At 46.5% G+C, this 16,111-nt stretch overlaps 1 protein-coding gene across 2 annotated transcripts in view; it reads left to right on the top strand.

The window, feature by feature from the left end:
• nbeal1 (neurobeachin-like 1) overlaps positions 1 to 16,111 on the top strand; it is a 176,409-nt gene that overhangs the window by 79,668 nt on the left and 80,630 nt on the right. Inside the window, exons 5-13 of one of the 2 annotated variants that reach the window (XM_060920051.1) lie at positions 2,924 to 3,005; positions 3,120 to 3,247; positions 4,989 to 5,071; positions 7,039 to 7,124; positions 7,416 to 7,755; positions 7,867 to 7,973; positions 10,831 to 10,914; positions 15,804 to 15,887; positions 15,967 to 16,065. In XM_060920051.1, the coding sequence (XP_060776034.1) occupies positions 2,924 to 3,005; positions 3,120 to 3,247; positions 4,989 to 5,071; positions 7,039 to 7,124; positions 7,416 to 7,755; positions 7,867 to 7,973; positions 10,831 to 10,914; positions 15,804 to 15,887; positions 15,967 to 16,065 (1,093 nt within the window). The remainder of the gene's footprint in view (positions 1 to 2,923; positions 3,006 to 3,119; positions 3,248 to 4,988; positions 5,072 to 7,038; positions 7,125 to 7,415; positions 7,756 to 7,866; positions 7,974 to 10,830; positions 10,915 to 15,803; positions 15,888 to 15,966; positions 16,066 to 16,111) is intronic. The other variant, XM_060920052.1, reaches the window with a different exon arrangement.

Raw genomic sequence — 16,111 nt, 5'->3', positions numbered from 1 at the left:
TTCTGATGACTCTCCCATGAAGGTCATATTTGTTCAGGTGTCGCTGCATAGTAGAACAGTGCACCACCACTCCAGGGTCTGCTAAATCTTTCTGAAGGTCTTTTGCAGTCAAACAGGTTTATTTGCTTTTCTAGCAATCAAACGAGCAGTTCTTTCAGAAAGTTTTCTTCATCTTCCAGACCTCACCTTGATCTCCACTGTTTCTGTTAACTGCCATTTCTTAATAACATTACAATCTGAGGAAACAGCTACCTGAAAACACTTTGCTGTGTTCTTGTAGCCTTCTCCTGCTTTGTGAGCATCAATTATTTTATTATTCAGAATGCGAGGGAGTTGCTTAGAGGAGCCCATGGCTGTTGATTTTAGGGACAAGTTTGAGGAGTCAGAGAATTTATGCAGCTTTGAAATCTGCATCATCTGACCTTTCCTAACGAAGAATTTGAACAAGCCACAGCTCAATAAGATAATTAAGGTCTGGAACCTTGGTAAAAGTGACCCGAGAACTCAAATGTATTGGGGTGCCCAAACTTTTTCATGGTGTTCCTTTTCTTTTTTTCACTCGCCAGTTGTACAAAACAAAAATAATACACAAATCCTGCAGAAAACGGTGAAAAGAAATGTCTCGTCTTTACCTTTATGCCTTTTGGTGATCGGTTCATCTTCTGCTCACTTAACTATTCACAGTAACAGACATTTTCAGTAAGGGTGCCCAAACTTTTGCATGCCACTGTAGCTGATCTAGCCACATGATCTTTCTTCACTTTACTGTGAAGAAAGGAAGCCTTATGTTAACTATGTTCAGAAGCGCCGTTGACTTCTCTGGACTCGGAGGTATCTGGGATGGACCATCACACAGCGGAAACGTGTATTGTGGTCAGATGAATCAATATTCCAGGTCTTTTTGTTGGAAGAAATGGACACCATGTGCTCCAGACCAAAGACAACAAGGACCATCCAGACTGTTACCAGGAACAAGTCCAAAAGCCAGGGTGTGTCCTGGTATGGGTTTGTGTCAGTGCCCTTGGCAAAGGTAACTTCCACTTCTGTGATGGAGCATTAATGCAGGGAAGTACAGTGAGATTTTGGAGCAACATACACTACCGTTCAAAAGTTTGGGGTCACCCAGACAATTTTGTGTTTTCCATGAAAAGTCACACTTTTATTTACCACCATAAGTTGTAAAATGGGCGGCGCGGTGGTGTAGTGGTTAGCGCTGTCGCCTCACAGTAAGAAGGTCCGGGTTCGAGCCCCGTGGCCGGCGAGGGCCTTTCTGTGTGGAGTTTGCATGTTCTCCCCGTGTCCGCGTGGGTTTCCTCCGGGTGCTCCGGTTTCCCCCACAGTCCAAAGACATGCAGGTTAGGTTAACTGGTGACTCTAAATTGACCGTAGGTGTGAATGTGAGTGTGAATGGTTGTCTGTGTCTATGTGTCAGCCCTGTGATGACCTGGCGACTTGTCCAGGGTGTACCCCGCCTTTCGCCCGTAGTCAGCTGGGATAGGCTCCAGCTTGCCTGCGACCCTGTAGAAGGATAAAGCGGCTAGAGATAATGAGATGAGATGAGAAGTTGTAAAATGAATAGAAAATATAGTCAAGACATTTTTCTGGCCATTTTGAGCATTTAATCGACCCCACAAATGTGATGCTCCAGAAACTCAATCTGCTCAAAGGAAGGTCAGTTTTATAGCTTCTCTAAAGAGCTCAACTGTTTTCAGCTGTGCTAACATGATTGTACAAGGGTTTTCTAATCATCCATTAGCCTTCTGAGGCAATGAGCAAACACATTGTACCATTAGAACACTGGAGTGAGAGTTGCTGGAAATGGGCCTCTATACACCTATGGAGATATTGCACCAAAAACCAGACATTTGCAGCTAGAATAGTCATTTACCACATTAGCAATGTATAGAGTGTATTTCTGATTAGTTTAAAGTGACCTTCGTTGAAAAGAACAGTGCTTTTCTTTCAAAAATAAGGACATTTCAAAGTGACCCCAAACTTTTGAACGGTAGTGTATGCTGCCTTCAAGACGACGTCTTTTCCAGGGAGATTTCAACAAGACAATGCAAAACCACATTCTGCACACATTACAAAGGCATGGCTGTGGAAGAAGAGGGCGTGTCCTCTCTGTCTAGAATTTCGAAATGAAAAATACGATCGTGACGACGCCGTACTGTTCCACACCCTAAGACCTGTTTGCAGGAAGAACGGGACAAAATAACACCTGAAACACTCCATCACTTGGTGTCTTCAGTCCCTAAACATCTTTTACCGTACGTGTTGTGAGAAAGAACAGAAATATTATATAAACTAGTAAATGCTTTACTGTGCCAACTTTTTTTTTTTTTAAATGTGTTGCAAGAAATTAAATAGAAAAAATTTTTTTTTCCCCAAAATAAAATTCATGAGGTAAAACCTCAAATAATGTGCGGTTGTATTGTTTTGAGTGAAATACAGGTCAAAGACTATTTCCAAATCATTGTTTTGAGAGTTAATTTCAATTTCAACACACCGTCTCGACTTTTTCTGATTTGTGTTTGGAGAATAGCGTTTAATGCACAGACAGTCCTCATGAAAATGTCAGTGCAAATATACACACGTCATTTCTGTCTGAGAAATTGTCTATTTTTGCTTGAATATTTCGAAAGCCAGAAGTGTTCCATTACCTCATCATCACACACACACACACACACACACACACACACACACACACACACACACAGAGTCTTCTCCACAAACACTCATGTTCCACTCCAGCTGCTGTTTGTGTGTGAATTATGATCATGGCGTGAAAATGCGTCTGACTGCTGGAACTAATGACCTGTCATCCTGCAGCAGTCTGCATCTCTCACACACACACACAAAACATGACACAAATCTTTCCACTGAACTGGCGTGTATGTGTTGTGTCTGATGTCTCCGACAGGAACCTGTCTAATGTGGAGGAAATCGGCACCTGCTCCTACATCAATCATATAATCACCATGACGACGCTCTACATCCAGCAGGTCGGTCTCGCACCCCCCCCCCTCTCTCTCTCTCTGTCTCTGTCTTTCTAATCAAAGTATATCCATGAAAAGGTGTGTGAATGTGACTGTATGAACCTGTCTGTCTCTCTGTAGCTGAAGAGTAAGACGAAAGAGAAAGAGCTGGTTGATCAGACACAGGCTGAGGAGTTTGTGCGACATGCACTGGCTTTCTGTGAGAGTCTGTATGATCCATACCACAACTGGAGACACCGAATACATGGGTACACCTCCACCACACGCCAGCGTTCTCCGTAAACCTCCACCACACGCCAGCGTTCTCTGTAAACCTCCACCACACGCCAGCGTTCTCCGTAAACCTCCACCACACGCCAGCGTTCTCCGTAAACCTCCACCACACGCCAGCGTTCTCCGTAAACCTCCACCACACGCCAGCGTTCTCTGTAAACCTCCACCACACGCCAGCGTTCTCCGTAAACCTCCACCACACGCCAGCGTTCTCTGTAAACCTCCACCACACGCCAGCGTTCTCTGTAAACCTCCACCACACGCCAGCGTTCTCCGTAAACCTCCACCACACGCCAGCGTTCTCCGTAAACCTCCACCACACGCCTGTGTTCTCCGTAAACCTTCACCACACGCCGGCGTTCTCCATAAACCTCCACCACACGCCGGCGTTCTCCGTAAACCTCCACCACACGCCGGCGTTCTCCGTAAACCTCCACCACACGCCGGCGTTCTCCGTAAACCTCCACCACACGCCGGCGTTCTCCGTAAACCTCCACCACACGCCGGCGTTCTCCGTAAACCTCCACCACACGCCGGCGTTCTCCGTAAACCTCCACCACACGCCGGCGTTCTCCGTAAACCTCCACCACACGCCGGCGTTCTCTGTAAACCTCCACCACACGCCGGCGTTCTCCGTAAACCTCCACCACACGCCGGCGTTCTCCGTAAACCTCCACCACACGCCGGCGTTCTCTGTAAACCTCCACCACACGCCAGCGTTCTCCGTAAACCTCCACCACACGCCGGCGTTCTCCGTAAACCTCCACCACACGCCGGCGTTCTCCGTAAACCTCCACCACACGCCGGCGTTCTCCGTAAACCTCCACCACACGCCAGTGTTCTCCATAAACCTCCACCACACGAACATTTCATAAATGATTTTCTTTTTATATTAGTGCAAATGGAGGGTAACAGTCTCGAAACACACACACACACACACACACACACACACACACACACGTAAAACTCACCAATCAGGTGTTTCGGCATATATTTTGGTTTGTGATGTCATACTGTACTGCCTTGTTTATAATCTGTTCATAGAGCAGAATGAGAACTCTCTTTATTTTAAGGCGCGTTCCTCAAACTCAGTCAGTCAGGATTATTTCTTCACTACATTTTGAAAGGCAACAATGTTGACTCCCTTATCCCGTGATTCCTCGCTGCTCCGGGCTGTTATAATGGTGAACACGGGCATTTATCTTTTTCCACAAACACAGAAACCCACATGTTTACTGACCATCGTGCTGCACAGGTGTCCTCTGTATTACAGTGTATGCTTTAGTGCTTCGTGCTAATCCAGCACACCTGTGTTTTTGTTATTTCACGAATTGCCCCAACAGTTCTGTAATCTGAGACACACACACACACACACACACACACACACACACACACACACACACACACACAGATTAAACTGATTAGCCACACCTGACATGTTTGGTGCCAAACAAAATGTGGCTTTCGTTGTTGGTTTTTTTTTTTTCTTCCTGCTTCTGTTCCAAAAAATCCCACCTGTGGTGTGTTGATGTGACTGACGTCTCTCTGATGTCTGACTGACAGTCCTGCTCATACTGTACCGTTTGGTTTAAACAAACAGGAGGGTCACACCGATCTCATCATACTGAGTCATTTAATGTTGATTTTGAATAATAATATTGGAACAGTAATTGTTGATTTTTATCTCATACTGTGTGTGTGTGTGTGTGTGTGTAGGCAGCAGATCAGCACCGTTGAGAAGAGCAGACAGAAGTTTAAAGCAGCTCCTCTAACTGTAGAATTTGTTCCTTTTTTCTACCGTGAGTAACACATTTCATTGTTCTCCATAAAACATCACCGCACACCAACAGACACCATCGAATGCCACCTCACATCATCAAACACCACCTCTCACTATCAAATGCCATCAGACGATACCTCACACCATTAAACACCATCAAATGCAATCCAACACCATCAAATGCAACTTCACACCATCAAATGCCATCAAACTCCATTATATGCCATCAAATGCCGCCAAACGCCACCTTTCACTATCAAATGCCATCAAACGGCATCATGCGCCATCAGACGGCACCTGTCGTGCCATCTCGCCCCATCAGACGGCACCTCGCCCCATCAGATGGCACGTCACGCCATCATGCGCCATCAGACGGCATCTTGCGCCATCAGACGGCACCTCGCCCCATCTCGCGCCATCAGATGACATCTCGCGCCATCAGACGGCACCTCACGCCATCATGCGCCATCAGACGGCACCTCGCGCCATCATGCGCCATCAGACGGCACCTCGCGCCATCAGACGGCACCTCGCGCCATCATGCGCCATCAGACGGCATCTCGCGCCATCAGACGGCACCTTGCGCCATCAGACGGCACCTCGCCCCATCATGCGCCATCAGATGACATCTCGCGGCATCAGATGGCACCTCACGCCATCATGCGCCATCAGACGGCACCTCACGCCATCATGCGCCATCAGACGGCACCTCGCGCCATCAGACGGCACCTTGCGCCATCAGACGGCACCTCGCCCCATCATGCGCCATCAGATGACATCTCGCGGCATCAGATGGCACCTCACGCCATCATGCGCCATCAGACGGCACCTCACGCCATCATGCGCCATCAGACGGCACCTCACGCCATCATGCGCCATCAGACGGCACCTCACGCCATCATGCGCCATCAGACGGCACCTCGCGCCATCATGCACCATCAGACGGCATCTCGCGCCATCAGACGGCACCTTGCGCCATCAGACGGCACCTCGCCCCATCATGCGCCATCAGATGACATCTCGCGCCATCAGACGGCACCTCACGCCATCATGCGCCATCAGACGGCACCTCACGCCATCATGCGCCATCAGACGGCACCTCACGCCATCATGCGCCATCAGACGGCACCTCACGCCATCATGCGCCATCAGACGGCATCTCGCGCCATCAGACGGCACCTTGCGCCATCAGACGGCACCTCGCCCCATCTCGCGCCATCAGATGACATCTCACGGCATCAGACGGCACCTCACGCCATCAGACGGCACCTCACGCCATCATGTGCCATCAGACGGCACCTCACGCCATCAAGCGCCATCAGACGGCACCTCGTCCCATCAGGCGCCACCTCTCGCCATCAGACGCCAAATGCCACCAAACGCCACCTCACACCATCAAATGCCATCAAACTGCATCAAACTCTGCCACACGCCATGAAACACCAACATCAAACCTCAGTCAGCACCATCTATCACGTTCTAAATTTGGACCCTGTCTCTTTTATTTGTCTTCTGGAACAGCCTGATTGCTGTCAGCCAATCAGAACACACTGTACTGTTCTCAGCCAATCTAAACACATTGTACTCGACAAGTGTTCGATAATAGAACAGTTCTCTCTCTCTCTCTCTCTCTCTCTCTCTCTCTCTCTCTAGATGAAACTGTTCTTTGTGTGCCATATTTGCAAGCTGCACTGAGCTGCTGATAAAGTTTCAGCCCTTACACAAAGCAGCCTGTGTGTGTGTGTGTGTGTGTGTGTGTGTGTGTGTGTGTACGTACGTGCGTGTGTGAGAGAAATCATTGTCCCACCTTTCTGTCTATCAGCTGGGACACACAGAGAAGCCATTGATTGAACAAGTGCAGCTCCAGAGGGCACATCTAACTGCAGGTTTTTCTTTGCACAGACAACATGATGCCCCAGTAACTAATTACTTGTGTGTGTGTGTGTGTGTGTGTGTGTGTGTGTGTGTGTGTGTGTGTGTGTTCAGAGTGTTTTCAGGAGAGTGAGCATCTGAAGGACAGTCTGAAGTGTTGTCTCCTCCACCTGTTTGGATCCATAGTTGCAGGTGGACAGGTGGGGATGTTTACTTTTGCACTACGGTATCCTCAACAGTAAAAATCAGTATTGCGTGATTTTTTCACTGCCCTTTGTGTTGCTCGGATCACTCTGTATTGGTCGCTAGTGAGTGGGGATGTGCAATAAGGGGGTGTTCCTGTGTTGGAGAACAGGGTGGGCGGGGCTTATTTGGCCACTCGTATGTGACGTTATTAAATTCATAATTAGTTCAGACAGCACTGGAAGCGTCGCCTCACAGAGCTCTCTAATGACCTCTTAGTGTTTCCTCTCCCACTTTTGCCCCCACAGCGTAATGCTCTCCTGGCCATCTCTCCTGCCACCATGGAGGTGCTGTTGGGTGTATTGGGTGCTGGTGAGTGCATAGGGGAAGGTGAGGAAGGAGAGGATTGGGACGGAGCCGCCCCAGATCGGAAGGCGGTGCTCACTCTGTGCTGTCTGAGGGAGGTGGTGCACAGCCTGCTGGCCAGCAGCTCAGATCAGAGACAGGTGGAGATCAGCACCGTGCTCGACAGCTACTTCAAACTGCTCAACTACGACCCCAACACGGCTGGGGTCAAAGGTCACCCAGCCCCACCCCGTTCCCACCATTGGGAGAGCCGGTTGGTGGCGCTGCAAGTGAACATGCTCGGTGAGTGGAGTGGAGAAAGTGTGCTACTCAGGGCGATCATCAGGTTCGTATTGCCCACCTTCATCCTAATTCCTTCATCGTCTCTTCCTTTCTTCTCTGTCTCCGGATCAGACACAATCCAGGACATGTTTGAGTGTTCTGACCGGCCCGTTCTTCAGGCCATCTTCCTCAACAGCAACTGTTTCGAGCACCTGACTCGCCTCTTACAGAATAGCAAGGTGAGAACCAGAACCCGGCACGCACCTCAAACCTCATACAGAACCTGGAGAATTCAGAACACAATAACCCATAACCTGTATTTCAGAACTTGTAAACTTAATCGAGAACCCAGAACTGTAAACTGCATTTATTCAGAGTTCAGAAAGGAGACGGTGTTTTAAAAATCAGAGATGGGAGATATTCACATATTCAGAACCGAACCCAAACTCAGAATTCAGGACTAAATTATACAACCCCAATCCCAAAAATGTTGGGACACTGGAGAACTGTAAATAAAAACAGAATGTGATAATTTGCAAATCATGGAAATCATTGAAAATAGTACAAAGACGATATCGAATGTTGAAACAATGATTTTATTGTTTTTTTTTTTTTTTTAATTATGCTCATTTTGAATTTGATATCGGCAACACGTTTCAAAAAAGTTGGGACAGGGGCATGTTTAAAATTGTTGCATCACCTTGACTTTTACCAACACTCTGTAAACGTTTGGGAACTGAGGAGACCAGTTACTGTAGTTTTGAAAGAGAAATAATGTCCCATTCTTGCCTGATTTTTACAATTTCAGTTGCTCAACAGTTCGGGGTCTCCTTTGTCGTATTTTGCGCTTCATAATGCACCAAATGTTTTAAATGCGAGACAGGTCTGGACTGCAGGCAGGCCAGTTTAGCACCTGGACTCTTTTACTACGGAGCCATGCACTTTTAATATGTGCAGAAAGCGGTTTGGCGTTGTCTTGCTGAAAGAAGGAAGGCCTTCCCTGAAAAAGATTTTGTCTGGATGGCAGCATATCGCTCTGAAACGTGTATATATCATTCAGCATTAATGATGCCTTCCCAGATGTACAAGCTCCCCATGTCATGTGCACTAATGCACCATCGTACCATCACAGACGCTGGCTTTTGAACTGTGTACTGATAACAAGCTGGATGGTCCCGCTCCTCTTTAGCCTGGAGGACGTGGTGTCCATGATTTCTCAAAAGAATTTCTACTTTTCAGACCTCGGGACAATTTTCCACTTCGCCTCAGTCCATCATAAAAGAGCTCAGGCCCAGAGAAGGTGGCGGTGTTTCTGGATATTGTTTATATCTGGTTTTAACTTGCATTTGTGGATGCAGTAACGAACCGTTTTCATAGACGATGGTTTTCTGAAGTGTTCTTGAACCCATACAGTGATTTCCACTCCAGACACGTGTCTGCTTTTAATGAGGACCTGAAGATCACAGGCATCCAGTGTCAGTTTTCAGCCTTGTCTCTTGCATACAGAGATTTCTCCAGATCCTCTGAATCTTTTAATGATATTATGGACCATAGATGATGCGATCCCTAAATTCTTCGCAATTTTACCTTGAGGAATGTTATTCTTAAATCGTTCCACTGTTTGTTTCTTTACTTCTGAGAGACTCCGCTTCTCTGGGATGCTCTTTTTATACCCAATCATGTTACTGACCTGTTGCCAATTAACCAAATTAGTTTTTTTTTTTTTTTTCTTTAAGCATTACACAACTTTTTCAGTCTTTTGTTGCCCCGTCCCAACTTTTCTGAAACGTGTTGCTGGGATCAAATTCAAAATGAGCATATATATATATATTAATATATATAATAATATATATATATATTATTTTTTTTTTTTCCAAAAAACCAGTGAAATTTTGCAGTTTCAACATTTGATATGTCGTCTTTGTACTTTTTTTTTTTTTTGTACTGTAAGGAGTGTTCACACGGCACATATTTGTATCGATGCTGCACTGATGTATTTTGTTGCGATATATCTTACACCGGTGTAAATTTTGTGGCGCGTTCACACGTCACAAACCTGCTTACTAGAGAGAAGCGTGTTAGCACCGGTGCAGCCCCACTTGCGTTCACACGGCAGTTTTTGCGACCGTGCTATACGATAGTAATAATGCGGAAATGAAATATGCGCATGCGTGAAAATGTACTTCCTTTTCCCGGTTGTCATGGCATCACCAAGTGCCGGGAAAACAACGTGGATGAAGACACCAGTGTTGTCAGATACTGCTGACGTTTTCCAGCCCAAAATATGTTCAAATCCGCCAAAATGCACTTTAACCGCCCAATCTGGCAACACTGGAAGACACGCAGTTCTGTTGTTGTTGATATTCGCCATTTTGGAAGCGCAAAATACCAGGATGCAAATTATGCAATGCCCGTATGTAATCAACTCTCCTCACGCGTAGCGAGTCTACCCCTGTAGCGTTCAGACGTCCCATTTTATATCGGTGCTGCCCCGCAAACTAGCATTTACTCCGGAGTAAGTTTCTTAAACCACCTCCCGAGCAGGTTAGATTTGCACCGGTTTAAGCAGCTTTCAGGGGCTACACCGGTATAACTTTGTACCGTGTGAACGCTCTACCGGGGCAGCCCCGGTGCTACACCGGAGTAAAAGTTGCCGTGTGAACACCCCTGTAGTTTAGCTGCCAAAGAGACAAATCCTCTTCCTCTCTTGTGCATACTGCTTGTGTGATATATGTAAACATTTGGTAGTGCACGTGGTCTTTTGAACCCATGCCGTATTTATTGAATGAATTAATTTTTTTTCCTGTGTGTGAGTGATGTTAATTAGTATAATCATATTAATCAGTCTTCGTAGGTCTCGTGTTGTGTTTATAGTCTGTCTTCTCTGTTCGTAGATCTTCTCGAGGTCACGTCCACACTGTCTCTCGAGTATAAACTCCCGTCTGCTTTCTCAGCATGCATGTTTTTCTCTCCTTAGGAATGGAATGCTTCAGGCACTTCATGCCGTAACCTTTGACCTCTCGACCTTTTTTGTAAAGTTTAACCCTTTTGCACTTGTTTCTTCTCCTCCTGTCTAACTGTGCGTGCGGGCTGCAGCTGGTAAACGTTAGGTTCGCCGCAGCAGACAAAGAACAGAAAGATTTAACCAACAGATTACTGACAGGAGAGATTGAAAGCCAGGTACCGCCCACCTGTCACCTTGCACCTGCCACTCCGCCCACTGGGCCACTCCAGGACGAGGCCACACTTTCTTGCATTCCTACTGTCTCGCTGTATTCAAAGGCTCCGCAACACCAACCGGCTTAAATGAACCCAACGTGCATGTGTAAGGCGTGTACTGACCATGAGATGCCCCAAACACCTGTGTGATCTGATCATGTCCCGAACCGGAATCGACGACGTCTAAAAACCATCCATTTAAACCGAACATGAGAGCCAAAGAACCATCGCACAAGCCCGAAAGCTACACCCACCTCCAATAAAAACTCAAACTAAATCCCCACCCCTTCACCAACCACCGATTCGAACATGGTGGCCTCTAATGGAGTGGTCTGTTGCTTGGTCGTGCATACTGCCTATGATGATCATCATCCATCCTGCTTCTTTCGCTTTTATTTCCTCTTTGTTTTCCAGAAGGGCGTTTCCTTCATCATATTGTCTGCTGGAGCTTTTTAAACTGCACTGTGTGTACCGTAGCTTCCAGTCCATGCTGTATATCTGTCCCTGTCCATCCAGCGCCAAAACACTTCCTGCTTTCTCTAACAGCTGATCATGTGACCCTTCAGGACTAATCAGGGTGAAATGTTGGGAATGTCTGTGCATGGCTGAATGTGGTATGTGTGCGCGAGCGCTTCTTTTGCATGGCTATATAAAAGAAAACGCTTCATTGTCCAGTTCACTGCTCTTAAAACCAGCAGCCATTTTGTGCGCGGGTGTGTGGGTTTTGTTCCCTACACAGATGTGTGTCTTCCATCCACCTGTTTGTGGTGTTTCCTGAATAAAGCAATCAGATGGAAACTTCGTGTTGAGTTTGTGTTCCAACACTGTGTGTGTTTTTTCAACACCGAGACAATAAACCTTGTTTATCTTTTCGTAAAGTTGTGTGGAAAAGCGTGCGCCAACCCAAGCTAAAAATTCCCACCGCATTCGCAAGTGTTTAGCTCACGCTGATTTTCTTTGTACTTTCATGCTTACGTTGATGAACTTCGCTCAGCTGGAAGCACTGTGAATGTGACCGCTGGGTTACTTTCACGCTCAGGTCACACATAGCCGGTTGATTGGAGGACCGAGGCTGGGGCCTACCGTGGCCAATCTAGCAGATTTTGGGCGGAGTAAATATATCAGTAAAGCCATGGTAGCTGTCGTGGAAGACGCCGGTAAAACCAGTGGTGGCAGGGACGTATAGCGACTTGCAGCAATGACGGCAGCGTGTGCGGTTTTCACGACTGCAGTATGGCGAAATAAGCCATGCCCTTAACGGTTGCCTTAACGGTTGTCTCATCTCATCTCATTATCTCTAGCTACTTTATCCTGTTCTACAGGGTCGCAGGCAAGCTGGAGTCTATCCCAGCTGACTACGGGCGAAAGGCGGGGTACACCCTGGACAAGTCGCCAGGTCATCACAGGGCTGACACATAGACACAGACAACCATTCACACTCACATTCACACCTACGGTCAATTTAGAGTCACCAGTTAACCTAACCTGCATGTCTTTGGACTGTGGGGGAAACCGGAGCACCCGGAGGAAACCCACGCGGACACGGGGAGAACATGCAAATTCCGCACAGAAAGGCCCTCACTGGCCACGGGGCTCGAACCCGGACCTTCTTGCTGTGAGGCAACAGCGCTAACCACTACACCACCGTGCCGCCCGCCTTAACGGTTGTGACAGATGAATTCATCCAAGTTTCATCAACACGATGAAACTTGCCAGGGATGGAAACCACACCCTCCTGGTTGTCAAAGTAGCTCTCAGGTATTCCGACGGAAGGGCCCAGAATGCATGTTACTTGACCCCCTCCGGAAGGCTCAAAATTGTCTACCATGAAGTGATTCCGGCTATGTGAGACCTTAGCGTTAGTGACTAACGCAAAACTTCCTCAAAGGCAAAGCTCACATGCCCCTTTTCCACCAAAGCAGTTCCAGGGCTGGTTCGGGGCCAGTGCTTAGTTTGGAACCGGGTTTTCTGTTTCCACTGACAAAGAACTGGCTCTGGGGCCAGAAAAACCGGTTCCAGGTTAGCACCAACTCTCTGCTGGGCCAGAGGAAAGAACCGCTTACGTCAGCGGGGGGGCGAAGTTGTTAAGGCCAACAACAATAGCAAGTCCGCGAAAGGTCGCCATTTTTAAGCGACGAGAGGCAGCAGCTGTACAAACGCGAAGTCATCCATTTATTATTATTGTTGTTGTTGCTGCTGCTGCTTCTTTCGTGTTGTTTTTGCTTCGATGTTTGTGCCAAGGTTTATGCAAACGTAGCGACGTATACAGCGACGTAATGACGTGGCTTCCCTTAGCACCGTGAGCTATGGAAAAGCAAACTGGTTCTCAGCTGGCTCGCAAGTTGAACGAGTTGTGAACCAGCACCAGCGCTGACCCTGAACCAGCCCTGGAACTGATTTGGTGGGAAAGGGGCATCAGAGACTAATTGACGACTAAACGGTGAAAGAGTGCCCCCTAATGGCCGTCTGTGTTAAATCTTGTAGTGATGCAGCTCTCGGTGCGTCTTCCCCACTCCTGAGAGCGCCCTGGTCATGTACATGTTGGTATGCAGGGAGAAATGGAATAAACGGTCCTGAAACGTGTTAGAGAAGTGAAGGAACCGGACTGAGAACCACTGCTGTAGCCTCAGATTTGAGAAACGAGTGGATGGAACACACCTAAACCACATTTGTTTGTTTATTAAGGAGCTCATTGTTGGAGCAGGAAGCTGGGACTTTCTGGTTGAGGGAACAAACTTATTCAAAGACGAGTCATAATCAGTCACTGATGCTCTACAATTGCTCTCAAAACCCCTAAACGCAGTCGGCTCTGATAACCTGATGAATTATCTAAGGGTTTAGTACAGTGTTCTTCACATTACAGGTTAGAATCATTTACCTGAATGTACGTAGTTACTATGGTGATGACTGTATGTCACATGCATTAGTTCTTTTTAAATGACAAAAAGATGAGTCCATACTTCATGCACACGTAGCATGCGTACATGTATATGAATATTGTACTAAACCTTTAAATAATTAAGGACATGTAATAATAAGAGGGACTCTCCTCTTAAGAACCACTCGCTTTCTAATGCTGCCTTTCTCATGTGTCCAAAAGATGCATCAGAATTTTAATAATTATGGTTCCTCGTTACAGTGGTGCTTGAAAATTTGTGAACCCTTTAGAATTTTCTATATTTCTGCATAAATTTGACCTAAAACGTCATCAGATTTTCACACAAGTCCTAAAAGTAGATAAAGAGAACCCAGTTAAATAAATGAGACAAAAATATTATACTTGGTCATTTATTTATTGAGCAAAATGAGCCAATGTTCCATATCTGTGAGTGGCAAAAGTATGTGAACCTTTGCTTTCAGTATCTGGTGTGACCCCCTTGTGGAGCAATAACTGCAACTAAACGTTTGCGGTAACTGTTGATCAGTCCTGCACACCGGCTTGGAGGAATTTTAGCCCGTTCCTCCGTACAGAACAGCTTCAACTCTGGGATGTTGGTGGGTTTCCTCACATGAACTGCTCGCTTCAGGTCCTTCAACAACATTTCGATTGGATTAAAGTCAGGACTTTGGCTTGGCCATTCCAAAACATTAACTTTATTCTTCTTTAACCATTCTTTGGTAGAATGACTTGTGTGCTTAGGGTCGTTGTCTTGCTGCATGACCCACCTTCTCTTGAGATTCAGTTCATGGACAGATGTCCTGACATTTTCTTTTAGAATTCACTGGTATAATTCAGAATTCATTGTTCCATCAATGATGGCAAGCCATCCTGGCCCAGATGCAGCAAAACAGGCCCGAACCATGATACTACCACCACCATGTTTCACAGATGGGATAAGGTTCTTATGCTGGAATGCAGTGTTTTCCTTTCTCCAAACATAACGCTTTTCATTTAAATCAAAAAGTTCTATTTTGGTCTCATCCGTCCACAAAACATTTTTCCAATAGCCTTCTGGCTTGCCCACATGATCTTTAGCAAACTGCAGACGAGCAGCAATGTTCTTTTTGGAGAGGAGTGGCTTTCTTCTTGCAACCCTGCCATGCACACCATTGTTGTTCAGTGTTCTCCTGATGGTGGACTCATGAACATTAACATTAGCCAATGTGAGAGAGGCCTTCAGTTGCTTAGAAGTTACCCTGGGGTCCTTTGTGACCTCGCCAACTATTACATGCCTTGCTCTTGGAGTGATCTTTGTTGGTTGACCACTCCTGGGGAGGGTAACAGTGGTCTTGAATTTCCTCCATTTGTACACAGTCTGTCTGACTGTGGATTGGTGGAGTCCAAACTCTTTAGAGATGGATTTGTAACCTTTTCCAGCCTGATGAGTATCAACAACGCTTTTTCTGAGGTCCTCAGAAATCTCCTTTGTTCATGCCATGATACACTTCCACAAACGTGTGTTGTGAAGATCAGACTTTGATAGATCCCTGTTCTTTAAATAAAACAGGGTGCCCACTCACACCTGATTGTCATCCCATTGATTGAAAACACCTGACTCTAATTTCACCTTCAAATTAACTGCTAATCCTAGAGGTTCACATACTTTTGCCACTCACAGATCTGTAATATTGGATCATTTTCCTCAATCAATAAATGACCAAGTATAATATTTTTGTCTCATTTGTTTAACTGGGTTCTCTTTATCTCCTTTAGGACTTGTGTGAAAATCTGATGATGTTTTCGGTCATGTTTATGCAGAAATATAGAAAATTCTAAAGGGTTCACAAACTTTCAAGCACCACTGTATTGAGGATTTAATTTTCCAACAAACTAAGCAAAGGCAGTAATAGAAGGTGCTGAAACGCTTTTGGCCGTGTCAGTTGATTTGACAGGTGTTTCCCCCTCGCAGGTCTTTGAAGGAAGGCTGGACTCTCTCGCCGTGGCAACGATCAAAACCCTCACCACGGTGATGCATAAATCGCCAGCTGCCAAGGTCAGTCTCGCAGACACGCATATACAAGTCATATTGCCAAGTCGTAGCACTGGTTTACTCATAAGCTCCGCCCATTCAGGAAGTGTTTAAGGAGCGGATTGGCTACACCCACCTGTACGAGGTGCTCGTCTCTCTGGGACAGCCGTCCAGGAACCTACTGAAGGAGCTCATGAACATGGTGAGAGAGACACCTGCCATGTTTGTTCACCTCAGCGTGTTCGACA

Source organism: Neoarius graeffei, chromosome 4 (genome assembly GCF_027579695.1).
Source record: "Neoarius graeffei isolate fNeoGra1 chromosome 4, fNeoGra1.pri, whole genome shotgun sequence".
Classification (NCBI taxonomy): Eukaryota; Metazoa; Chordata; class Actinopteri; order Siluriformes; family Ariidae; genus Neoarius; species Neoarius graeffei.
This window is presented reverse-complemented; position numbering and strand designations above follow the sequence as displayed.